This window comes from Hoplias malabaricus, chromosome Y (assembly GCF_029633855.1).
Source record: "Hoplias malabaricus isolate fHopMal1 chromosome Y, fHopMal1.hap1, whole genome shotgun sequence".
In the NCBI taxonomy this organism is placed as follows: domain Eukaryota; kingdom Metazoa; phylum Chordata; class Actinopteri; order Characiformes; family Erythrinidae; genus Hoplias; species Hoplias malabaricus.
Window position 1 is genome coordinate 49747330 of NC_089820.1, and position 26994 is coordinate 49774323.

The 26994-nt window shown below is 38.7% G+C and overlaps 1 protein-coding gene across 1 annotated transcript in view; it reads left to right on the top strand.

Annotated features, from left to right (window-relative positions):
- LOC136679215 (nuclear factor of activated T-cells, cytoplasmic 3-like) overlaps positions 1 to 26994 on the top strand; it is an 87241-nt gene that overhangs the window by 55221 nt on the left and 5026 nt on the right. Inside the window, exons 5-9 of the mRNA XM_066657619.1 lie at positions 105 to 277; positions 428 to 568; positions 9895 to 9950; positions 10046 to 10172; positions 13697 to 14683. Coding sequence (XP_066513716.1) covers positions 105 to 277; positions 428 to 568; positions 9895 to 9950; positions 10046 to 10172; positions 13697 to 14683 — 1484 coding nt within the window. The remainder of the gene's footprint in view (positions 1 to 104; positions 278 to 427; positions 569 to 9894; positions 9951 to 10045; positions 10173 to 13696; positions 14684 to 26994) is intronic.

Sequence of the window (26994 nt, forward strand, 5' to 3'; positions counted from 1 at the left end):
ATGTTGTCATTATTCATTAATTCGTACGTTCTTCCCAGTGAATGTTCTACTCTTGCTTCCCTCTGTACAGTTAAGAGTATTTTTCATGCTTATGTGTTTTCCAGTATTGACTGTGCTGGGATTCTGAAGCTGAGGAACTCAGACATTGAGCTAAGGAAAGGAGAGACAGACATCGGGCGCAAAAATACCAGAGTGCGTGTGGTGTTCCGAGTTTATATCCCACAACCCAGTGGAAAGGTGCTGGCTTTACAAGCCGCCTCTATCCCTGTGGAATGCTGTAAGTTAAACACACAGACACACACATAATTCTGAAACTTTATTTTGCAGCTTTGTGCTTTATGTTGTTACTTTTTGATATTTCTGTGAGAAGTTTCTTGAAGGTTCATTTTGTGTGTGTGTGTTCGTGTGTGTGTTCTTGGGTGTTCAGCCCAACGCTCGGCTCAGGAATTACCTCAGGTGGAGAAGGTTAGTTTGAGCAGCTGTCCAGTGAGTGGAGGAGAGGAGATGCTCATCACGGGTTCCAACTTCTTCCCTGAGTCCAAGGTCATCTTCCTGGAGAAAGGCCCAGGTAAGAGTCACTCCTTCTGAATCATCTGCTTTAGAAGTGCAGTGGAAATACACACGGCACTTCTGAAAGCCTCTCACCGCTGCTCTCTTAAGCCTCCTATTTAAGATGGTCTTCAGAACACAAGGCTCCTGTGCCAAATATGATCCATTTAAAAGATCACTAGGGAGTGTTTTCAACTTAAAATTACAGCTTCAAATGCCTTATGATAATCCACTCAATGGGGAGAAGAGAGCCTTTTTAGTTCCAGCTCTGGGCTCAGCACTACAGAAACTGCATTGCAGAAGCTTATGAGGGATCGTGTACCAAACATTTGAAGTCTTGCAAACAAATGGCAAACAATTTTATAACCTAATTACAGATGTAAGTAAAAAAGTATTATGAGTCGTCTAGCAGAACTGATGTAGTTACTTTGGTTATGTCTTGAAATGTGGTCTTTGGCCCTGTTTTCACTTGACTTTGACATTAAGTCAACAGTAATGGTGGTCAGATCATCCTCCAATCAAGCTTTACACTTTGAGTTTGCATTTTATTTTTCCAAAGGCAGCTTCTATGTTCAGATCTTAATCTGATCCCATTGTCTGACACAATATTCAAATTAAATCTTGTGCACCACAGTAGAGTGTCCTTCATCATCTCATAAATAACAGGAGGTGGGAACATTACTGGAAGGGCAGAGCTGCAAAAAATTCTGATCACAGAGGGAAACACACTTATGTTTTAAATGTGTTAACTGACAATATCCCGATACAGGTCTCATTTAAATGCCACATTTGAAGAGGACCTTTGTTGAAGAAGTGAAAGATGTAGGGGCTGATTGCTTCAGGAGAAATGGATACAATGTTTATTTTCTGGGAAATGAACCTCAAACTCTTTTGCATAATTTATTTCCCAGCATAGGTGTGCTTCAAAAAAATATCATAATCAAAGACCAGCAATCAATTACACAGAAAAATAAAGATCTACTGACAGACAGACAAACAAGCTTATTGCTTCTGTTAAAAAGCAACAGTCTGCTTTCACTTACAACTCTTTAGAAGGCTGGTGCAGCTGTGAAGACTTGTATGGATGCCAACATAATCACATTTGCATTAACGACAGATTCTGAAGAACATTTCATTTGATGCAGCTGGAAAGGCAGTCTTTTAAAAAATAAAAGCTGGAGGATTTAGCACTGTTTAATATCCTCTTTGCACTCTGAAGTAATAACCAACCTTGTCTAAGATAAGATAATAATGTTCAGTAAACATGGTTTTCACACACATTTATAAAATGTTAGTGTAGTAATGACAAGTTTGTGAATATTTGCTGCTTATACTATTCCATTTGTACACACAGTAGCAATGATTAAACGTTTCAGCTTGATTCAGTGATTCGGCAGTGTAAAATAATTTATATAAAAATATATACTTATTTTGTTAACACTGGTGATAATTGTGGCTTCTAATGGTGTGCAGGTGACGTTATAATTTTGGAACTGCGGCACGGTGGCGCAGCAGGTAGTGTCGCAGTCACACAGCTCCAGGGACCTGGAGGTTGTGGGTTCGATTCCCACTCCGGGTGACTGTCTGTGAGGAGTTGGTGTGTTCTCTCCGTGTGGGTTTGCTCTGGTTTTCTCCCACAGTCCAAAAACACACGTTGGTAGGTGGATTGGCGACTCAAAAGTGTCCGTAGGTGTGAATGTGTGAGTGTGTGTGTGTCTGTGTTGCCCTGTGAAGGACTGGCGCTCCCTCCAAGGTGTATTCCCGCCCGACCCACCACGACCCTGAACTGGATAAGCAGTTACAGATAATGAATAAATGAAGGAATGGAACTCCACGACCAAACTCCTGCTCTCAGCACGAACCTGTCCATATCCTGCTATCCATTGCATTCATAAGCCACCATAATCTCCTCCCCAAAGACTTCTGAGTTCACCTTCCAGTTTCAGCTTTTACGGGTGTGATCTGTATTACCGAAATGACAGCTTTGAGAGCAGGGTGGATTGCTCAAGTTTATTTGTTTTATGAGTTCTCTTTTTGTGAACCTGCTTATGATGATATATTTTGAGTGGAATCTACAGATTTTCATTAGATGTTCAAAAAATCTTTTAACAAGCTCAGTATTTGATTCCGATTTTATTTTTAGAATCAGGTTCTGATTCATGAAAAACATACAAACACACTCAGGTTTATTTTAGCTTGCCTTGATGTTATATGTGGATTAAATCTGTTAAATCTGTGTTAATATTATAGAAATAATGCTATTGTTTTTAAATAATGAAAAAGCTCTAATTAAAAATATTTAATCATTTCTACAGTGTTCTACTTTGGTAAATAGGAGGAGAAATAATGAATGTGTCTCAAAATGTATGATAGGCTCATTTTTCAACTCTTTCCTTCAAAATTATTCAGAAACAATGATCGTGTTCAGAACCAAATCTTAGAATAAATGTGTGAAGTACTGTTTGGGAAATAGACTTGATCTTGTCTAGCTGATGGAAATTAGACATAATGAGTGAATGGTTTGTCGAAGATTTTAGTTATTTATTAACTCAGCGCAGCTCGAATAGAGGACGTGTCAACCTGTGTGTGTGAGAACTAGAAAGAGAGAGTTGTGTAGATTATCAGCAGTGTATCAGTAGCTTGACCTCCCACGGCTTCCCTTTCCCTCAGAGTGTGTGTGTATACAAAAAAGTGTGAAATTCACCTACAGAAATGGACACATACATTTACACATATAAAGACAGAGACACACACACACAAAATAAATGAGATGCTATATTTTATTTAAATTAAAATCAGGGTATGTTGTAAACATAAGGCCAAAATTTTATGAATTATTAGAGGTTTTGAGAAGCAAAAGGTTAAATCCAGAACCAGAGATCCATATTTATAAATGGATACATATTCATGTTTTCAAAATGGCTTTTTAAACAGACTTTTAACTGTTCTTTTAGCATTTTATAAACTGAGGAAATTGCATAAATACATGATGAATTCATTAATTATTCATTCCTTCATTGTCTGAACCCGCTTATGCAGTTCAGGGTCGTGGTGGGCCTGGAGCCTACCCAGAATCACTGGGCGCAAGGCAGAATTAAATTTTATGTGAAAATATAGTCTTTATAGTATCTATTGTACCATATACAGAGGGTTGTAATGTCAGTAATGTATTTCTAGAGTGATGAGCACCTGCAAATGTGATGACTCATGGGTCAATTATGCTAATGCATCTGCCTCAAGCTACACTGTCCCCTGCTTCATTGGACAGCCTATATATAACATTATTACTAACAAAACACAATATATTCATTGATTAAATTCATTTTTAAAATAAGTCACTGGGCAGTTGCTAAATTAGATAAATAAATTATTAAAGTGCACATGTGTTTAAATATTTGAATGTCATTTTCAATGAGAGCAAAATCAACACATAATGAGCTTCAAATGACATTCCTGCAATTAAATGCATATTTTACACTTACTGGATGAGATAAACACTGGAAAAAATAAAGCATGATGTGTGCACAGGCCACATTTTATTTCAAAATATTACCCAATATTTAAAAAAAAAAGCAGATAAAATAATTGCAGATTAAAAAGGCCAAATGCATGGATGTCTACTTTGGCATGTGACTCTATGAATTTAAAACATCCACCATTACACTCCAACATTAAAGGTTTTAAGGTCCCTTTAAAAAGCTGGTAAAATGTTACTTTGTCAAATATAAAATTAATCCTATAGACAATTCAACACATATCTAAACAAGTAATAAATGACATTATTGATCAAATTCAGTAACTGCCCACTTTGCTTTATTATAATTTTATCCAGAGTGGAATAGGATTTGTGTTTGGATGCTTGAGAGGTATGTTTCAGAGGAGGTTGAACAGCACTGGAGTATTCCTTTAACTGTGCTCCTCCAATACAAACAGCTGCTCCCGTTTTCCTTCACCTTTTTCCATCACTTCTTGGAGGGAAACACAAGGGAGGAACACTTTCAAACAAGCAGAGGCATCCTGGGATGGACGAGTCTGTGCCTGCCCTCAGAATGTGTCTGTTTGAGAGACACACTCTCAGATTGAAAGAGAGCTTTTCTGAACACCCTCAGGCCTTTTGTTTAAATCACAGCGTAGACATTTAGACCTGTATGTATTGGGTACATCCCATGTAACAGCTGCTTATAATCTGTGATAGTTTGGGCACACCCATCTTTTCAATACAATTTTGTAATAAATGAGCAGGTGTGCTTTACACAGTGGCTCCTTGGCTCAGGGTCTGGAATATGATGAGATGAGATGATGAGTTGGTGGAATAACCAATAACCGGAGTTACCACATAACTGTCTACCTACTGCCTTCTAGTTTGTGTAAGTTTTTCAGAAACCTCCACAACCTCTTGTTCTCCCTGTTGGTCGTTCCCAATGCTTAGTACTATTTCTGTTCATCAGGAGGGTCCTGCTCCCCTTCATACTGTCATAAAATCTCTTCCCATACTATGACCATGTGTTGAAGGTGTGGTCCAAGCTAAAGAAAGGAATTCATTGCAGGAATGCCAAAGATATACTTTTGGTCCATCAAAGAAATAAACGTAAACTCTGATTGCTTGTGTGGTGTAAATTTTACCAGTGATATTGAGGCACAGGACATGTTTGAAGAGAAGCATTTCATAGTTCAAATCGCTTCAAAATTTCAGTTATGAACCCTGTAGTGGATTCTGCTATAGGGAGAATGAGATGTTCAGTAGTCCATCCACTGTTAAAAAGTATGGATGTATTGTTGCTCAGTCTCAGTCCCTGCCAGTATTCCCTAATATAGTTTTTCCTTATCGGAATTCTACACACCTCCACTTGCTTAAATTTTCCAGGACTTGGAATAAGGAAATTTTGAGCTGAAGTATTTACACCTCTGGAATATGTGAGCCGAGAAAGCTGGTCCTTTCTAGTTCTGGCTGACCCTGATTGGCTCTGGCCCTGGCTGGTGGCCACATGCCTGGAAATAAATTCCTGACCCCCAGGGACCACTGTAAGTTAAGAGTCTTGTCTACACCATGACAGAAGAGAAGATCTCATTTTTCATGACTCACAGATTTTATCTGTTTGAATTGGAGGACTTATTGGGTCAAGAAGTGGATGGTTTTACTTTAATTATGTAGGCCATTTATATAATGTGCCACTGTGTCAAAGGTTTTTCTCAAGTTCTGAGCATAACAACCAATAACGTACAGGTATATAAACACCATTATTAGAAAAGTTGAGGCATGGATTGATGCCTGCAACACACTCTAAGTACTGAAATTACTAATAAATGCAAGTGGAACCTTTGCCTTTCTGACTTGCTTTAGCTGCTCAACAGTCTATGGTTGCCATTGCCCAATTCTCCTCTTCATGATTCACCCTAGGAGACTGGCATACTAGTAAAACATTTGCATTGTGTGTCTAGGAAGTTACGTGGGTGTACAGTTGGCATAGTCTTGATGAAATAACCACAACTTACCAGAATAATTAGTCATCTTGAAGGCAGCACGTCTCTCTATAAAACCCCTCTTGGGCTCCACATCACTGGAAACTTGACACTGATAACAGTCTGGATGTTACCATTTATAAGCCCAGAAAACATGAAGAAGACATTCATTTATTACCATGAAAAAGTCTGCACTGTTGCATGAGAGTTTCTTATGCAGTGCCATCTGACGGCTCGAAGATCAAGCTCATTAAAAGTTGGAATCCAGGCTTATTATAAATGGACTGTATTTCTCCATAATTTCTGAATCATTTCTGAGTAATAAATATGTTAGATATAAGCTACATAATTTGCAGTCTTGCACAAAAATTGTTCTGGTTAGGTTTAGCATAAAGTGATAAACAACAATCTACTTTTTTGTGAATGTGCCTTATCCTTTGCATATTAACCTGCTTGTCATGTACTGATTCAAACCAGGGAAACATGAATGTTCTATAAACTTTATTATTTTGGCATGTGTTTTTTTCTATTTTTTTCTGTTTACAATGAAAACATTGGAAATCTTTTGTCAGTTCTATAAACGTTCAAGAGAATTAACAAATCAGAGATTCTTGTTTTTATTGCAACTTACAAAATGTTCCAATTATCTGGCAATGGGATTTATAAGTAATATTAAAGAAATCGATAAAAAATATTGGCATAACTTTAACTGTATATAATCATACTTATTTATGTGACATTTGGTGGACACACCAGAGCCACTTATAATTTAATCATATTTTAGGAATCTTGCCCATTGCTATAGAATAGTGTGTTGACCCGAGCAGGATATCAAACCCCAGCCCTCTCCAAAGAAGGCAGTGGGTTTACTCACTACATTTTGATTTAATATTTGATGGCAGGATGGAAAACTCTACAAATGGAGGATTGTGTGTGCTGACCACTTTCACTGGACTGCAAGCAATCCAAATAGGTTTTATAGTATTTTTTCCATTAATGACCAAGGAAGTTTTTACAGTGGGAGTGAAGGCAAGCCCATAACCATCTGCTGGATTTGATAGCATTAAAAACTCATTGCCTGACAGGATATTCCTCTCTACGTGGCGTCTGTTGAAATGGCGAAACTTATGTATTTTTACAGACAGTTTATTTAGGTACTACACACAGAGCACTGGTGTTTCTGGAGGGAAGGGTTGGGGTGGTGCATTTGTCTCTGTATTTTTGGTTCAGGCTTGTACTTGCCTGTCTTCAGTGCATGTGGGGCCCTCTGTGGTGTGTGTTGAATGTCAACATGTGAAGCAAAAACGCATTTCCCTACACCAAAGGCATCCAAGGTCGTTGTGGGATTAGCCAAAAGCCGTTGGACACACAGGGGTCCACAGTTAGCCAGAAATCCCTCACTCAGACTTTCACCAAGGTCTGATACAGCTCAGGATTAGCAGAACGGTTTGTGTCAGTTTTAGACAAGACAAGGAGAAACCACTAAACATGCTTTAAAACGTTCACATAAAGCTGCTGCCCTACCTGTTTCTCTTGTGAGGCAAAAGCCCTAAAATATACATTGCTCATGCAGGAAGGGTGTTTCTGTTTTTTGAGGGAAGCCTTTCTGTGAAACACACACAGACTTGCGCACACACACACACACACACACCTTTGTTTTCTGCAATATAAAGCCATATTAAAAAATTAAAACAGTAAAGACAACTCTAAAACAGTAAGACAACTTTATTCTGTCCAATCGTTGTGAAATGTTCTCAGAATGTAAATGTCTGCTAACTCCTTCAGATGAAAATTCGTATTCATAATACTATGCAAAATACATAGACCAACCTTCATTTCAGTTAAAAAAAGAACATAAAGCATTAGATACAATATACAGTGATGAATAATAGGAATAAAGGGCCTAATTAATAAATTATATGGTGAGGCAGGTGAACAGTGAGCAGTTCAGGTTGAAGTAAAAGCCCAGTCTCATCAATCAGTAGGTCGATGTGAAGGTGAGACACTTTGGCGAATGCACACAGCTCAATGGAAGCTGAGCAAGAATCCCCAGTCCTTGAGGCTTGTTTCTGTAAAGAAATATTACAGTTTCCATTTGTTTCAGTAAAAATCTGCAGGAATATTTTTTTATATATTGTTTTCTAAGTTTTTAGCAGGGTACATTTTCAGCTTCTTACAGTCCAAGTCTGTGCTTAGGGGTGGTCAGTCCATAAAGTTTTTTTCTCTGTAAATGTTGTCACAGTGCGAGAAAGAAAAAAAACATTAGGATCAGACTTAAACCAAACCAAGCCACAGTAAACAAAAAGTAATGTTTTTACTTTTCAGTTAGAAGGAAAAAGGCTTTTGCTAAAAACAGTTAGAGCCATTTAGTTGGTTCTGGAGTTGCAGCTTTGGGTCCTAAAAATATATAAGAAAATACACACATACACATATAAACACAGGTGCATATCAGTCATGTAAAAGCCATTCTGCTCAGTGGCCACCTGTTACACAACCTCAGCTTCCCATCACAGCAAAAGGCGGCTGCAGTGTTTCTGTTTTTTATGTAGTGGGCTCTGTGCTCTATTACGGTAGTAGTGTTTCTGTGTCTTAGCTTCCCAAACTCTTTATGGCCTGTTCTGATTGGCCTTTATGATCTGTCTGGACAATTAGTTGAGCATGTGGTAAGAAAAAAAAGCTGCATGACTGCATGTTTCCAAGACCCTAATGGAGTGATGCCATGAGGGTCTCGGAAACACGTGGAGGCATTTTCAAACAAGCCAGGTTGTTCCACTCACTGGTCCATAATTCTTCCCAGCCTAGAGAGCCAGCGGGACATTTCAGATGCTGATTACTTTATAATAGCTATAAAAAAGTTCACCACAGGGATTCGGAAGGTTGTATAAATGATACCATTACCTTTTTCAGATCCCCAGAGCATTACGAAGTGGTGCTTTCTACAGCTTTTGTGGTTCCCCTAGCAAAGTGGACTTAATATTTCTATTAACCAAGGAGGCTCTAGAGAGAACAAGAGGAAATCACTCCCTTAAAGCTGTTCTCACCTTTGAACCGGGTCCTCTTTCGTGGGACAAATTGATATGACATTGGTTTTCCCTCAGAGCTCTACTGGCACAAAGCTGAAATTCTGAAATGTTGATCTAAACGAGTGTTTGAACTCATTTTCCCTTGATGAAACAGCCTTGGAGTCAAAGTCTAAACACAGTTTGTCTTTCTTTGAGGCATTAATCACATGGACCGTTTGTCAAAATTGGTTTTGAATGTTGGTGAAAGCCACCTGTGGAAATATGGGGAAATGTTGCTCTTCAGGGAAAATGAGCATTAATCCAGAAATGCACTAAAAATAGCACAGACAGTGGTGAATTACCTAGTGAAGAGAACATTGACTTGGTTTATATTCTCAGTTGCATAAAAATGACTTGAGTTGTATTGTAAGGGCTACACTATGTGTCCAAACATTTGTCCAAATGTCTGCTCATCCAACATTTCTTATGAAATCAAGGATGTTAGTTGGGGATTTTTCCTATTTGCTGCTACTCTTCTGGATTTTTTTATAAAATAAAGGTTGCAACAGTGCTGTGATAATTTGATTGGCATTCAGTGACAACAGCATTAGTGAAGTCAGATAATGTTATCAAATGATTAGTTCTGGGTTATAAAAGCCGCTCCAACTCATCCCACAGGTATTGAACAGTTCCAGTGCTCCTTAGACCAGTGCTGCTTGTGGGCTTTATACCCCTCTAGCCAATGCCCACATTAGACACATTAGACATTGGGCATGGTGAACCTAAACTCATACTTTACACAGGCTGCCTACAGATGTCTATGTATACAGTGTATACTTTTATGCTATTTATGATAGTGAACTCTTGGTCTTCTTACTTTTAGATGGAAGACCACAGTGGGAAGTGGAGGCAAAGATAGTTCGTGAGAAGAGTCAAGGGGTGAGTAATATAATGCTTCTTTTATGCAGGTAGCAAAGTAATTTCTGTGGAAAGCCAATATTGACATTTTTATGTTGTGTTACATCTGTTTCTAGTCTAGTATGGTGGTGGAAGTGCCACCCTACCACAGCAAGACCATCACCTCTGCCGTGCAGGTGCAGTTCTATGTTTGCAATGGCAAGAGGAAAAGGAGCCAATCACAACGGTTCACCTACCTGTCAGGTATGACACAAACGCTTTCTACTCCAGCTGCTTCACACATATGTGCAATAATAACGTATAAAGTATTAAAGTATTTTTACATGATACAAAGGCTTATAATGGGGCTGAAACATATTACAAATACAGTTGTATATAAAAAAAGAACTGTACAAATTACAAATGTTTTACAGAGCAAATATGCATGCACACTTTAATGCAAAGTCAATTTCTAAATTTTAATAAATGGCCTATGTATGTTACTCAAAAGCATTACTTTTATTTTTGCTAAAATCAACAAAATTTGGCATTTTACTTTCCAAATGTTTGTTGAAATTTTTGCATACAGTTGAATACTAAATTTGTTCAGTAGTCTAAAGCCATTGTTACTATTTTTATGTATCAGTTTAATGTGGTTCCTTTTTATGTTAAGTACAATATGAGTCATTAATTTTTTCTGTGCTGTTGTAGTGAAAAAAAAAAGCTGTGCCACACATGGTGGGGTTGCCACCAAAGGGTTTTTAGTGCTCGGCTCTGTCTTCTGCTCTGCTGAGCTTGTTTTTAGCGGGTGTCTCCCTTTTGCATTCTGCTGTGTGTGGTTTGGTGGAAGGTTTCTCCTCATGCACCTGCTCATTTTAACACATGACTGTCAGATGATTAAGAAATACATTTGCATAGAACTTTAAGCAAGCAAATGAGTTTCACTTCAGGACCCAAAACACATGCATTTACCAACTTCAAACTGCAGCCTACAGCTATGAAATGAGTGTGTAAAATATCCTCAGATTTACTTTAGTACTCTGTATCTCAGGCATCAAGGAACATCTGTGATTTTTAATGTTAATTTTCAGTGCAATTGTTATTTTAATAAACAAAGCAAAAATGTATTTTGAAAAATTTGAGTCTTCTTTTGCAAAATGGAAGCCATATTAACAATAAGTTGGCTTTGCAGTCTAAGAGTTAGGGCCTATTTTGAAACTTAAAAGATCAACTTATGTCACTGTCGCCAACATATTTAGTGCTTTCTAGTGTCTGCGATTATATTTTTCTTGTCCGATTTTTTATATTCCATTTAAAAAGATTTTATATGCATTTTCAGTACATATAGAGAAATCTAGTTCTATAATTGCTTCATTGTTTAGAGATAGGCGTTCGCAAATTTAAGTTTCATTTGTGCATGTGGTTGGTCTATCTCTGGAAGTATATCAGTTTGTTATTATTTTCCCAAGCTGAGTCAAACCGAAAATCAGCGTTGGCGTAATTTAATCACACGTGAGGTTTTTTTCTAAAGTTCTCTAACCCAACCGTTCGGCACAGGCGACAGATACAGAAAGAGAGAGCAAGAGAGAGAGAGCAAGGCCCAGCCTCCCGCCCACCCACCCCGCTCCACAAAGCGCCCACTCAAAGCACACTTCCTGTTTTCCACACTAACCCACCAGCTCTCAGCCAATACGAGAGAAGCATGGGCAGCCAGTGTAGAGCAGGCTGTGGCGGCTGTGGTTGCCATAGCAGCGGCCTGCTTTGGGTGGTGGGTGGTGTTGGTTGGGGGGTGGGGGGGTGATGAGGGTTGTTAGATCTGGGTAAAGGGTGTTTAATGTAGAAGCAAGATAATTCTATGATAAGATGCAAAAGGTAAGGAACGTACACACAGTATACAAACATACACATTTTACAACAGGCAATAATGAAGCCTGCAGTGTTTTGGCCAGCAGAGACTGTGAACTGGGTTTTTTGCTCCTATTTGGAGCTTTGCTGGAGGGCGGAGAGCCTAGTGCCTCTCCCAAACTCAACACTGGTTTCTGTGGCACTCGGAGCGAACACCATATGCTCTCACCGAGTCTTTCTGAGTCAACGGTGGGTAAAAATAAACCCCCGCACGTGGACCGGGGAAACGCCAGATTGGGAAATGGGTTACAGATCACTGTGTGGCATCTGATTTTTGGGACACTTTTCCGGATACGGACCAGTCTTGGACTGATTTACATTGGCAAACTGCAGCTTAGTCTAGGAAAAGTCCTAATCAGTTCTCATAGATACTTTCAGGAGCCTTTATTATTATGTTAACTTACAAACCTTCAGGATTTCAAGGCTAAGGATCACAATCAAGCATGTCTAAGTAGTGGAATAGAGCCTATGTAAATAAATATTAGGAATATGCATACTCCAGATCCGCATGATCTCCTGAGGAATGTACTGATTAAACCACTCGTGTACTGACATAAATCAGCTACCACCAAATTCATAACAAACCAAAGCCATGTCCACACACAGACTGTAGAAGTTAGGTTTAAAATGCAACACACAAAACCACAAACAAACCAACTTCACAGAAGAAGGCCTACAATATATTATGACTCATATTTGAATATTAGTGTAGGGCAGGAGTTGGCAACCCGCGGCTCCAGAGCCACATGTGGCTCTTTGATCCCTCTGATACGGCTCAGCTTTTGAAAATAATTAATGAATATTTAATTAAAATGTATTTTATTTTAGTTCGTTCATTTTCAAAATGTAATTCTATGAAGATTATTGCGATCTTCTAACATCTAAAATATTTTAAAATTTAAAATATTTTTGTCGCTCTTAATACACGTCACAACTTCCGATGTGCGTCAACCCAACGTCTTTTTTTTCGGAGTTAAAAATGTTTTGCTACATGCTGAAATGTTATTTCATTTTCTCTGCAGTCGTTCATTGATTTCATAAATGTAACACAGTATAGTTTGTTTATACATAGCACAAAGGCAAAAAACCCTGTTATGCGCAGTGTTATAACATTTAAAAATTCAAAAGGGTTTTGTGGCTCCCAGTGTTTTCTTTACTGTGTGAAACAGGTCCAAATGGCTCTTTGAGTGGTAAAGGTTGCCGACCCCTGGTGTAGGGATTGAACACTGAACCTAAGCAGGTTTGGGCCTGGCCAGTACTTGGTTTGGAGACCTCAAAAGAAAGCTTGCATGGCTGCTGGAAATTGTGTTGGAGGGCCAACAGAGGGCGCTATCTCTGTGGTTTGTGTGGATTCTGATGCCTGAGTGTGGTGATGGGGACACAGTACTAAATAAATTGTAATGTGCTTCAGATGAGTCCCAAAACCTAGGTGCTGATTTACTAAGGTAAAAACCCTGGGGCATTTCTTTGAATAGAGCAGTGATGTTACACAGATTTGGCAGTTGTGGCCATTTCTTTGCTGTAATCATCCCCATTTTTATGTTGATATGTGGTGTGTGCATGGATTGTCTGCTGTGGCATCATCATTTATGTGGATTCTGCACACTGGTGGCAGTTGTGGTAACCACATAGTGTTTCAAAAAAATGTGAGTGTGTCTAGAAAAGTGTGGTGTATATGTAACTATCGTTCATCATTCACTTATTCAACATTCACCCACATCTTTCTCACATTTGTACTGCCAAAGCATGGGGAAGAATTTAAAACTTTAAGAAGAAAATAAACTTACAAATTTGTTAAAGTATTATTTTAAAGTTTCAGAAAGTGTTAATTCTGAAAGGAACAACACTTAAACTTCAGTAACACCAAACTCTGTCCCCCACAGTACTGGTGAAGCAGGAGCACAGAGAAGATCTGGAGCCCCCGGTTGTGCCCCCTTTGCCCATGCCCCTTGTGCATGCTGGTCTGGTTCGTTCTCAGAATCTGCCCTCCCCTGAGCGCCCTCACCCACAAGACGCACTTCTGTCCAGCTCCCCGCATGGTGCTCTGGCACCAGGTCTACACCCGCTACAGCCTCCCTGCGCTGCTTTGGGCTCTCCAACTTTTCCCCACCTGCCTCCTCACCTCCAGCACCGAGGCCTTCACCCTCCTCCGGAGCACCAGATGCCCTTCCACCAACACACAAGGCCGTCCTACCCACCTCTACCACATAGTCTGCCCTTTAACGGCCAGCCTGGGCTCCCCATGCCAGGCAGCAGCTCTCCTCAGGCCTATGAGCACATGCCCTTTCAGCAAGAGCCCCCCGGGTGCCAGCCCCTGGGGATAGGGATGGTTTATGGGCCCCCAGTTTCAGCCCCGGCCTCAAGCCCTAGTCATGTGGCCTGTACCAGCAGTAGCCAGCCTATGGCTCACGCCACACCCCACCTCCACTCACTGGGTTACCACTGTCCGACTCCGGGTCAACTGCCCCCGTCGCCCACACATGCTCTTGGACCCAGCCCCCAGCTCCAGAGACCTTTGGGTTATCACCCAGTCAGCCAGAGGTCAGCTTCCTGCCCCACACCCTCTTCAGGTCCCTCCTCACCCCTCCACTCACTTCCCTACCAGTCTCCAACCTCGCCCTCGCCCACCAGCAACAGCCCCCTAGGACCCCCCTCCCACTCAGGACAGCCTTCCCCTCAGGCCAGCAGCCCCGTCCTGACCGCCATGCCCAGTGCCGCACCCCTGCTGCATCCTCTAGCTCCACAGCAGCAGCAGCAGCAGCAAGTCCCCTTCTCGGACGAGGAAGAGAGGCTGAACATTAAGCAGGAGCCGGAGGACAGAGAGCCCACCTTCCGCTCCATCGGCCTGCAGGATATTACACTGGACGATGGTGAGTACTTCTATTTCCTTCATGTTTTTTTTTTTTGAGTTGCTCTCACATGTCATATTTGATCATGTGTGATATAGCAGGCAGCATATCATTTGCTGGCATCTGGGGAATTCAGATTATTATTATAGGTTGTATTATAGAATTATGGTTGATAATTACAAATTTAAGTGTGCAATATTTGTCCTGACTTTTTTAGCTGTGTTCTGGCCCCGTATAATTTGAAAAATTTGCAACTGTGTTATTACATGAAAGAAGTTCAAATGACCAGTATTGGTGATTATCATCAGTGTCAGCCACAAGCATTTGTTTAACAGACACTGTTATCAGCCCAGAAATTCCTAATTAAATCAGTGGTCGAATAATGTGTTGATTATTTTGATAAACATTAGTTTGTTTTTAAGACCCAACTACAAAAACTGATTTTTGAAACGGGGAAGCATTTCATAAAACACAATAATTCATTGCAAAAAATAAATATAACCTGTCAAGTTCTGATTAACTGTAAGAGAAACTTAAAATAAGATAACTTTTTAAAATATGCATAATGCCATAACCATTGCTGATTAATTGAGGTCAGTTCTATGTGATGATTCTTTTTAATAGAGGATCTGAGTTTAATTTATTAATAGTGAGAGCCCTTTCAAGCTGAAGGTTTCTTCAAATTTTCATATTTCCCTTCGTATCTCACTGATAAAAACATCAATGCTTCCTCATCGCGAGGGGCCTTTATTCACTTGTGGTTGTGTAACATGGTTAAATGATAATTAGCTTGAATGTAATGATACTTTATTCTGTTAGTAGCTGCACGTCAGCTGCTGACGGCTGTGTATTAATCTCAACAGACCTCCTGGTGGCACAGGAGGAAATAGCACTGGCTGATTGCTTACTCATTCATAAACTGGACATTGATGGGAACTGAAGTATGATTGACTTTCTCTGTAATGAAATCTCAGCATGAGTGTGTGTGTTTTCAGGAGTTTGTAAAGGCTGTAGTGGACCAGCTGGTCAGTAAATTCCCAGTGCGGTGGACTGATAGGCAGTAACAAGCACTATCATTCATAGCTAATCCTCATTAGCTCCACTGAGACCTATTAGAAGAGACATTTAGCTTCTTAGATGGGGGAGGGGAGCTGTTTCTGAGTTTTTATTAAGCTGTAGTAGTGGTGCTACGTTTAGAGTCACTCTCACTTAGATGTCTCACCTAGTGCATACATTAGATGGGACTCCCCCTCATCTGACAAATGTTAAGGTTTTAAATAGGTTTTGTTTCTCCTGTTTAAAGCTTTTATAGGGAGGCTTTATGCTAGACCTTGGATCATTGCTGTGAGGATTTAATGGCATTTGGCCATGACATTAATTATTTTAATTGTTTTATAATTAAAAAAATAATGCATAATTAGTTCTGGATCGCATAAGCCACTCCAACTCATCCCAAAGGTATTGAATGGATCAGCCTCACTTCAGAGTGCAGCTCTACTGCATTTCAGCCCCATGATTTCATACACTCTGTGGTCAACAATTGGAATTGAGCATGGTGACCTTGAAAGGATTTTCAGTTACAGTTAGCGCTATTAGGTTAGAACTTTAAAGATGTTTATTACATTATGTTTAAGCAGTAATACGTGTTATAATGTGAGATATTGGCTCTGGTTCAGGATTCTTGAACCTTGACTCTCTGCTGTTTTTATTTCCTTGCATATTTCTTTTGTTGGGCGGCACGGTGGTGCAGCAGGTAGTGTTGCAGTCACACAGCTCCAGGGGCCTGGAGGTTGTGGGTTCGATTCCCGCTCCGGGTGACTGTCTGTGAGGAGTTGGTGTGTTCTCCCCGTGTCCACGTGGGTTTCCTCCGGTGCTCCGGTTTCCTCACACAGTCCAAAAACTTGGTAGGTGGATTGGTGACTCAAAAGTGTCCGTAGGTGTGAATGTGTGTGTGTCTCTGTTGCCCTGTGAAGGACTGGTGCCCCCTCTAGGGTGTATTCTTGCCTTGCGCCCAATGATTCCAGGTAGGGTCCAACCGCGACCTGTGTTTGTGTATTTTGTGGAGTAATACCTGAAGATCTTCAGTCAGAATGCCATTATAATGCGGTATTGGCACTCCTAGAACACCTCTCAACAAATCAGATTGCGGGATCATAAATGCCAATGCATTTATAATAGTACATTTCCTTTTTGTATGTTATTGTTCACTCTCAACAAACAGTGTTGACAATCAGCCCGTAAAGTATGAGATTTAATAGTTAGTGATTTTATATCAGTATTTTTGTCTTCACTGGCTCCAGTTTAGTTCTCTCAGAACTATCATATATAAGCTCTGGATGTGTCTGATGGATGAAAACAGTTCAATTGTGTTACAGCCCGCCGTATAACACTCATTTAAACACTCCAAATCATATCAGTGGATGGGAAAAAAGAAACATCACTTTTACTGAAGCATTGCAATTGTTTCTAAAGGGACTCCTTCCCCCAACCACAGGCGATAATACATACATTTCACACATACATTGTTCACTAAAAATTGCGGAGTGTATATCTGTGTGTGTGTGTGTGTGTGTGAGAGAGAGAGGGAGAGAGAGCAAAAGAGACGTCTTTTGAAGCTGTTCTGTGATCTGTGAGACTTTAAGGAGGTCAGAGCTGCTCTGGAAATAGATCACAGCTCCAATCAGTGAGATAAATTCACACTCTCTCTCCTCACTGTCTCTCTCTCTCCGTCAATCCCTTACTGCCCCCCCCCCCACCGCCTCTATAGTCTGTTTCTCTGATTTCTTCCCTTCTCTTTTTTTTTGTTCAAAACATTCACACCTCACTCTGGGCTCTGGGCTCTATTATTCGTTTCTCTATTTCGCTCTCTTTCTCAATCTCTCATTCTCTCTCTCGCTCCTGCTCCTGCTCTTTCTCATTCACTCTTTCTCTCACTTTCTGTAGCACATACTGCCTCTCTCGTTCTCTCTTCTTCCTCATTGTCATGAATCACTGTTTTACGGTTGCTGAAAGCTGACGCATTTGTTAGTTTCAGTTGGTAAAATAAAAGGCTTTATGTTACGGCTCAGTCAGGCTGCTGGTTTTGTTCTTAATCGGGCCTTTCCCCTTTTCAAACGATCCTTACCATTTACTTCCATTTTATGAATCATATTTCACTAGAACTTCACCGGCTCCTAATTTGGACACTGTATATAGCTATGAAAGTGATGTGATGCTACCGTCATGAACCTAATGCACTTTAATGTTGCGTCTGATTTCATGTGTACACTTAAAGTCTTAAAGTTAACTTCAATAATGAGGTCATTTGGGAACTCTTTATTATGTGTGTTTATATTATTGCAGTGGTCATGATTTTTCCACTGCATATGTGGAACAGACGTGTCACTTAAAATAGACCCTGTTGCGTTTCCTTTTTCAGATCAATTACTAAAAAACATTGACATATTATAAAGCTGTTTAACACCAATTATAAGAAATAAATAGTTAGTATAATTGTCTGTATGTATCTGTGTATGTGCGAGTGCAGCACAGATGTAAGTGTTAAGTGTGCTGCTGTTTGAAGTACTCTGTTGAGGGAACATGTGGAGATAATCTATTCCTCACCGTGCGATGGCATCAGTGTGTGCCAGCGCTCTCTGCCAGAAGAGTGTGCAGCCACTGTGGTCTGACTCAGTACAGTAGGACTGCAGGGTTGTATGTAACTGTGTGTACATAAATCTGCTCATTTATGGCTGTCGATTGGTGTTTGATGTACATATGTGCATTAGCACATACACTCCTGTGCATGTGTGTGTGTGTGTGTGTGTGTGTACTTGCATGCATGAGTGTGTTTGTAAGACGGCAGATGGTTCAGGCAGTGTAGTCTCTTTGCAGGAGGTAAGGAAGGAGGGGGTCATAGACTGATGGACAGATGGACAAAAATACACACAATGCTTTGTCAGTTTCTAACATAACAGTATGGTGCAAAAGTCAGAGATCATGCTTTCGTTTATTGAATCTGCAGGGAAATGTTTCCACACAAGTACAGGCTTAGAGGTTACATTTTAGTAATTCCTACCATAATACTTAAAAAATAAAAAGGTCAGCCATGGTCTAATGGTTAGAGAAGCCATTAGAGTGGTTAGAGTCTTGGGAACAGAAGGTTGCTCCCAGTGACCAGCAGGAATATTGGTTGTGAGGGAGAGTGAATTGAATAGTGCTGTCTCCTCCAACAACATCCATGGCTGAAGTTCCCTTCCCCCATCACTGGGCACTGGGTGTGTATGTGCTCATTGCCCGTAGCAAAATTGTGTGTGTGTGTGTTTTCATCACCATATAATTTTATACTTTTATCTTAGTAAGGGCTTATTGACAGCTGACACATAGTGGTCAGTTTTTCTCTCACAGTTGAAGGTGTGAGGATGTACACAACGTTTGGAAATTCAGTTTTAGAAACTTATGATTTTTTATTCAGTTTTCCTTTCCTTACATTTTTTTTGATTGCCCATTGCTTGTTTGCAAGGCAGCTGGTGTTTGGCTAGTGGTTTGGGAGTTTGTTTGGGAGTGTATGTATGATATATGTTTTCTGCTTTTTTACTAATAGAATGTAAAATATAATTCTTGCTCTGATAGAGAGGGGAAACAAATAACATTTTGCACAGTACCCTACATTTGGATTGAGTTTGGGTGGAATGTTTGAATGCTAACATATTTTCAGGTACAAAGGTCAGTTTGGGTGTGTGGGTTTTTGTATGGGCATAAGGCATAAGCTTGTGTGCCATATTTCCTCTCATGGTGTTGGATGATGCTGTGAACAGAAGGAGTAGCGTATGCTGTCATTTTCCCTTTCTCTTCTCTTCTCTTTTCTTCTCTTCTATTTTTCCCTTTTTCTTTTGTAAATTTTTATTTTCTCTTCTCATTTTTTCATACTTACCTCTCCAATGTCTCTGCATGTCATTCATTCATTTATCTTCTGTAACTGCTTTATAGTGTTCAGGTTAGCGGTGGGTCGGGAGCTTAGCTGGAGTCTCTGGGAACAAGGCTGTTTCTGCTTTTGCGGAAATTAAAAATAAGATCTGTATAATTGTGTTTACATGATGCTTTTGTGTGAGACTGCATCACAGAAGTTATCTGGGCTGTGTGTATGTGTGTGTGTGTGTTTGTGTGTGTAGGAGTGCTGCTTTATTTGCTCTTCAGTTTGAGTCGACTGCAGCTGCCACCGCGGTATAAGCTGATCTGGTTTAATAATAGACAAAGCCCTCTGTGTTTTGGTCATATTACCACTGCTCACACTCACACCTACACACACACACATTTTAGAGGTGCGCCATACATTGTTCATCAGAACATTGATCTGTATGTTAAAGATCACAACGTACCCATATGTTATAATAAATTATTTCATAGGAAAAGCATTTCTTTTTATGAGAATATTTATATTCACCTGTGGACCATAACAAACGTCAAATAATCCATCACTGAACACACTGGTCAGTTACAAAGAACAGTTACTAATAAGAGCCATTCGTGTGGTCAGTTCGTCTGCACAGTTCCAAGTTCAACCACATTAAAAGTGCTTTCACAGATTTGATTTGCATTGTTCATGTTTGCTGTGTGCAATTCAGATTTCACTGTTAAGTTTAAAATGTTTTCATTGAACGTAAATTGCTTTTGTAAATAATCAGTTACATCAATATAAATATCTATAGAATATCTACATTTTCTACATTATCTCACAAAAAAGAGCAGGAAACGTGGTCTGTACATCTTATATGACACCTTTAAAATGCTTTTATGGCCACACTATGTTTCCATTAACCCTTTTATCACCAATGGATGCAATTATATCAAATTATTTTGTCCAATAATCGAGTCAAAATATTATGTTAAATGCCAAAAGTAAAATAATAGAAAATGCCCCCAAGACATCAATTAAAAGCAGGAACTTCCTGGTCTAAAAAGTGTAATTTAGGAACCTTTTATTATGTGTGTTTATATTATTGCAGTGATCATGATTCCACATATGTTCCACATATGCCTTGGTTGGACTGTCACTGTAGAGAGATGAGGGCTTTCACAGTTTAAGGAGTGGCTGTACTGAAGGTCAGAGAAGGCCACGTCTGACCACACATTGTCACTGTCCAAGTATAGCACCACATTGGGGAATCACCCTTTCCACTCAGTTTGCAAAAGCGATGTACTTTTTTAGCATTTCCTCTGCTTTCTCCCTTTTTTTAGGTTTGCTCTCTCATTATTACAATCATTTTCTTATTTCATACATCACCGATTCCTAAACCCATGGAAATGTTTTGAGGAGAACAGTCTGAGTATATTTAACTTTGTAGATTGTCCCTTCTTTTCTAGACATTGAAATTTATTTTAGAATTCAATTTTATGATATGTGCAAGCATGTTTTCATTTAATATTTATAAACTCAAATAGAGTTGCAGACAAAATTTAAAACATTCCTTGTCAGTTTTTTTGGTTGATTTTCATATTTGACACGTCCTCTACAAAAAAATGTGACATTTTGCTGCCAATATCAGTGCACACGTCCTGTTGATTTGCTGAATTTCAAACATATGTTTAATTGTTCTTAAGTTTGTTAAATTCAGCAAACTGGAACTGTGCATAAAAATGTGCAGAGGTGTGTTCTTTGTGGAATATGCATTATCTGAATTTTCCTCGTAGTAAATCAACAAAGCATGTCATTACAGCCGTACTTTTGAGTATGATTATAATAGAAATAATTAACATAGCAAATTCCACTATTTGAGTTGTCATTGTGTTAATCTTGACTTGACATCTCATTTCAGTGTAAACTCTGACCACACGTCTCTGATGTAGATTTGCTTGTTTCCACTAGTCTCTCGAATCTGGAAAGTCCATGATGTACCTCGTTCCAGTCTTATATTCTATAGTCACATTTTATCAAGCGTGTCAGATTAATAACTCCACACAGTGGTCAGTGGTCAGGAAAAAGCTCCAGCATGAAAGGAAAATGTCAGCTAATTAAACACCAGAAAAGCAAACATCAATCTGCTGCAGAAACAAGTGGAGAAAGTGATCCCAGATCCCAGAGTACAGCAGCCAGGTCCTGGCAGACTAAGCCCTCAGGGTTGTGGTCAGTACAGTTTATGTTGCTGAAACATGCTAATCGTGACGTGATGCGGCACTGTTTTGCCAGGAGTTTAAACCCAAAGTTTATCTGGTTGTCTCTGCTGAATGACATGTTTATTGCTGTTTGGACTGGTCATTTTTACATGCACTGTGGTAAGTACAACGACTTTCCATCCATGCAAACCAGAAAACAAGCTCTTGGGACAACAGCTGCTCTTTGTGAAGGAACAGTTTGTTTCTGTTGCAGAGAACAAAAAAATCACACATTGAGCATTCACTATGTGTTTTACTCTACTTTCACTTAATAAACCATTTTATTTTACTTTACTGTTATTATATATAATAAGCAGTATCAGTTGGATATGAGTTTACTTCGCAATGTATATATAATGTTATTTTGCAGTGTAGCTATTGCTGTTGCTCTGGATGCACTTATGGGTGTTAAGATGGGGTTTCCACTGATGAATCACTAACATAACTTTCTGCTTAATACATACCTATTCAACTCTGAATGTCTTCCATTTTGCACCAATAAAAGACCCCAAACTGACTTGCTTTTTCTCTCGTTCACGGCCTTTCTCTCTTTTATTTGTCTGGGTCTTACGTTTCAGAAAAACGTCTGGAAAGACAGACATCACTCACTCTTGCATAGACTAAACACCACAGAGAGTATGGCACGTATTTCTCCAGTATTTTCTCATTGCTGTTTTTTATTTTAGCCACATGAATCTCATGAGACCTGTGCTTGTCATTAGCTGCTCTGAGTGGAAACAGTTGCTCATTGATCACGCCTGCTTCGTATCATAGATTTCCATATAAACTACCTTCCTTGAGCATATAAAAATAACTTGATTACTGATGAAAATAAAATAATGTCAAAAAATTAAACCATTTCATATGTGTATGTTTATATATATTTAACATATTCTTACACTTAATCTTTGGCTACAGTTCTACTCATCCGACTCTGATAGAGAGAGTAACTTCTTTGCTGCTTGTGGTCATCATACAACAAAGAAACACTGACTTATAACATCGTGACTGAGGTAGGAGTGGTGACTAGTTGGATTTTAACTGTACTGTTTAGATGGATTACTCACTGTGCAGAAAAAAATATTGCATTATTTCTGATAGTATATTCATATTCTGCACATTTGGTTTATTTTGTCTGTGGTTTGTTGATAAACATTGCTGCTCATTGCCCTTTATTCCAATGTCCCTATTCCTGTTCAATGTCCCTATTCTTTGGCTAAGAATCAGAAGCAAACATTGGCCTTGCTCAAGCAAATAATGTAGGACCGAATATTCGGTTGATGATTAGATATTGTTTGAATTGATTTAGAATTGTTCTGCCCAGTGTAGAATCATACTCTTTCAATCTACTCCTATGTATTTTTACTCATTTAGAACTTGAGCAAAATGACCCAGAATGTGTAAATCTACCCCATTAAGATTAGCTGTTGACTCAAACCAAAGTGGGCAAAATTAGCATACGTTTACTGAACTTAAGTGATCATAAATTCCCCCTTTTATAACATACTGAAAGGTGTTGAGTATGGTTAAAGGCCTCTGAGTGGTCAAGTTGAAGTGTCACTCACCCTGTGCAGAAAACGCCTTGATCTCCTCATCCATTGATACACACTGAGAGAGAAGTTTAATTGTTATGTTTAATTGTCCGTTATCTGCTGCCGAGGGTTTCACTGTGCAACACTGTCTCATACAGGGAGCTGAACTTAAATGAGCTTAGATCATAATTACTGTGTGTATTTGCAAATAAGGGGTGTCCCCCTGTAATCCTCCAAAGAGGATCCCCTCTATCTGAGAGTGAGTTAAAGCCACGTATCGACTGTGAGAGGTGTTCTAGATGAATCATTGTTTCTCACATGTGAGGCAACAAGATGCTAAAATGTGTTCTGAAAACCTTCAACACAACAGTAAAGCAATGGCTTCCCGTACTTGACTGAGTCATTCAAAAATATGCTGTGTCCATGTGAATTGAAACACTTTAACCAGGGTACCATACCATCTATCCACTGGGATTTTCACTCTTTTTTTATTTTGGTAGTGAGGCAGAAAAAAACAAATGCGTACCACTTTAAAATAAGACTAAGTTTTATTATAATGTATTTTATACATAATATTAATGACTTTAAGGTGTTTACAACCTAATTAAAAACAAAACAGAAGTAAGGAAGATGAAATAAGGTCAAAATCCGACAAGTTCTGAGGTTTAACTCTATAGATGTATGTGTGTTCACTTTTTGGCAAATAACAGGTCACTGTAACACATCATTGTGTTATAAATGATTATAAATGAGTGTTAATGTGTTTACCACTTAATTAAGATCCACAAATTAACAGATTTTAAATAATTTATGAACAATTATAAGTGTAATCTTGTTCTAAAATGGTACCAACAAGCACATGGTTTTCTACTATAAAAAAGGTAATGGTAGTTAAAAACAGAGAAAAATATTTTTAACATTACAAAAGAGTCATCAATGGTAACAATTTTTAGTCAGAAATTTCTGCTCATATCAGCTTTTAGAAACTCTTGTGTCTGGTCTATATTTTGCCTTTGTCTCCTCTGAGATATACTTACCTTTGCTCTGTGATATTCTAGCGTCTGCTTTATTCTATTCTTACATCTGCTCTATGGTGTGCTCATGTCAGTTTACTGATATGGATGAAGCTATAAATTAATATGGTTCTTGTATAAACACTTTGAAAATATATGTTCTATAGCATTTAGCCTTTTGGTAGAGTGAATGATGCAAGACTGCAGTGAGCATTAGCACAAAGAAGTTTCTGAAACGATATGCTTTTCTGAAATATTGGGTAGGTGGAAAATGATGTAATGGAAATATCTCATAGTGAACACTGCATGATGATGCATTTAACGTGTGAATATCATTTGTTCTGGATTCCCACATGATGGTAAAATTTACTTGTTAGTGGGATAGTGTCTTATAAGAGTGTATGGACTGAGCAGTAGTAAACGTCATAGACATAGAGTCAAGATGAATAAATTAACAATTCCAATCGCTAAGATTAACTAACAGATGTAGTAGGAAATTGTGGGCAATTATGTGTCGTTTGGTGATGGTTTCAAGCTGATAGTGACATAATTTGAAGAATAAGTATGAGCTTTTATGTTTTTTTTTGTGGAAAAGGTTCTATACGTATTGAATGACTCTTAAAATCCCGTCATCCTGCACAAACATATTTTACACAATGAGCTCATTTAAAGTAAATACATGATATGTTCATACATTCCTTTATAGGCTATTTATTATGAGAATATTTATACATTTAATAGCATGTTTGATATGTGAACGTTGAGCGAATTTTCTGACTGCTACTGTCTTCAGAAAAAACACTCTTGCAGATTTTAATGCACAATAAAAAAATTATTTGCTAAATTTGCATATTGGGATATTCTTTCACAAAATTTTTTAACTAAATAATACACATTTTTAAAAATGCCTCATTTACCTATGATTTGTACTTTTCTCTTAGTCACCAATATCATTTGACCAGAGACGTTTGCATACAAGTGTTCATACAATGAGCTATCTTTAAAAAGAAACGGAGACATTCTCTCTGAAAGTTCCCTCTGTTGATAGTTAACATGATGAAAATGTCTTGTAAATAACTCTGTCTCATAACAAAAATAGATCCTGATTAATAAAGCCATTTATAAGCATTTATTTTAATTTTCAAATATTTTATATGCAATTCTTTAATGCCTAGTAGTGTTTTTATAGTATTTTTACAGTATTTTGAAACAATTTATTCAGTTAAAGACCCTTGTTTCAAGCGTTCAGATATGCAAGTTCTACGGCTTGTGCTGGTTTATATATTCACATGTATTGTTGCAACTTGCATTCAGCATTCTATGAATTTTGGAAGGCCACCACTTTCCCATGATGCTAAGCTCAATGTAGCGGCACCCACTCCTTTGGTTCTGAGATCCTCACTTGTGGTTCAATGGTCTCCCATCCTCCCGCCCTCACAACTCCCACTGAACTGAAAGTGCTGAGCTGTGTGTGTGCGTGTGTGTGTGTGTGTGTGTGTGCACGGGCACGCGTGAGTGTGTGTGCAGGAGGCTGCTGCTGCTGTATTGGAGTGGGTTTTTTAGCACAGTAGCATTAAGAGCAGATGCTGCAGCAGTCCCATTGTAGACTCACTGCAGCAGCAGTTCTGTACGTGTGAAGAGAGGAAGAAACACACGCCTACACCAACAGGATGATCAGAGACAGCGGCCGGGCATTTCAAACATCACACACTAACCTCTACATTCACACACACACAAAACAACACATGCCACATTAAGAGAAACCTCTGCACACACATGCATAAACAGCAAATATGATCAATAAAAACATGCTGTACACAGAGGTGTGTTTTTATATCCTGCAAGGATGTGGAGTATAAACATTGAGTGTTGTGCAGAATGTTCATTTATTTTCCAGCTAAAACATGCCACAAAGTTATTCATTTATCAAAATCAGGGAGAACAAATATTGTATAACTGAATATATTACAGAAGTTTAAGAACTAAATATTATCATCATTATTCCTATTATTGTATTGGTTGGCTGCATTTTATGATTGTCATAATCCAAATATTCCCCAAAACCATTCAATAATATTGATATTTGATCTCTGAGGTGGCTAGTGGGTTTTTTACGAGCAATTTCTTTGTTTTATGTTTTCTTAAAGTTTTATTCGTGCTTTGAATTGGTATGGAATAAATGAACTCATATTCTTCAGTATAAGAACAAATATTTGAAAATACTCTGACACATCAATCAGCGTTGTGTTTATACGTAATTTCTAACGCACATGTAACAAGCTACTATTCACCGCTAGTGCTAAAAAAAATGGTGCACACCCACACTTAAAAATGTTAGCTTATTGTTTATCTCTCTCTCACTCACACACACACACACACACACACACACGCACACACATACAACAACATCTTACAAAACACATAACATACCACAGCCAAAATAACATCACTTCTTTTATGTGCTAATGCACAGCTGTTTTATATAAAGTCTTATCTGACATTTAGGAGGTTTTTGTTTGTTTGCACGTGTTTCCTTTGTAAGGACAGGGCTGCACAAGTTTAAAAGAAGAATCACATAAAGAAGACATAGGTCTTGATTGTAGTTTTGTGAGCTTTTTTGAATAATGTTTTTTTTTTTTTCTTTAAATAAAAGTTA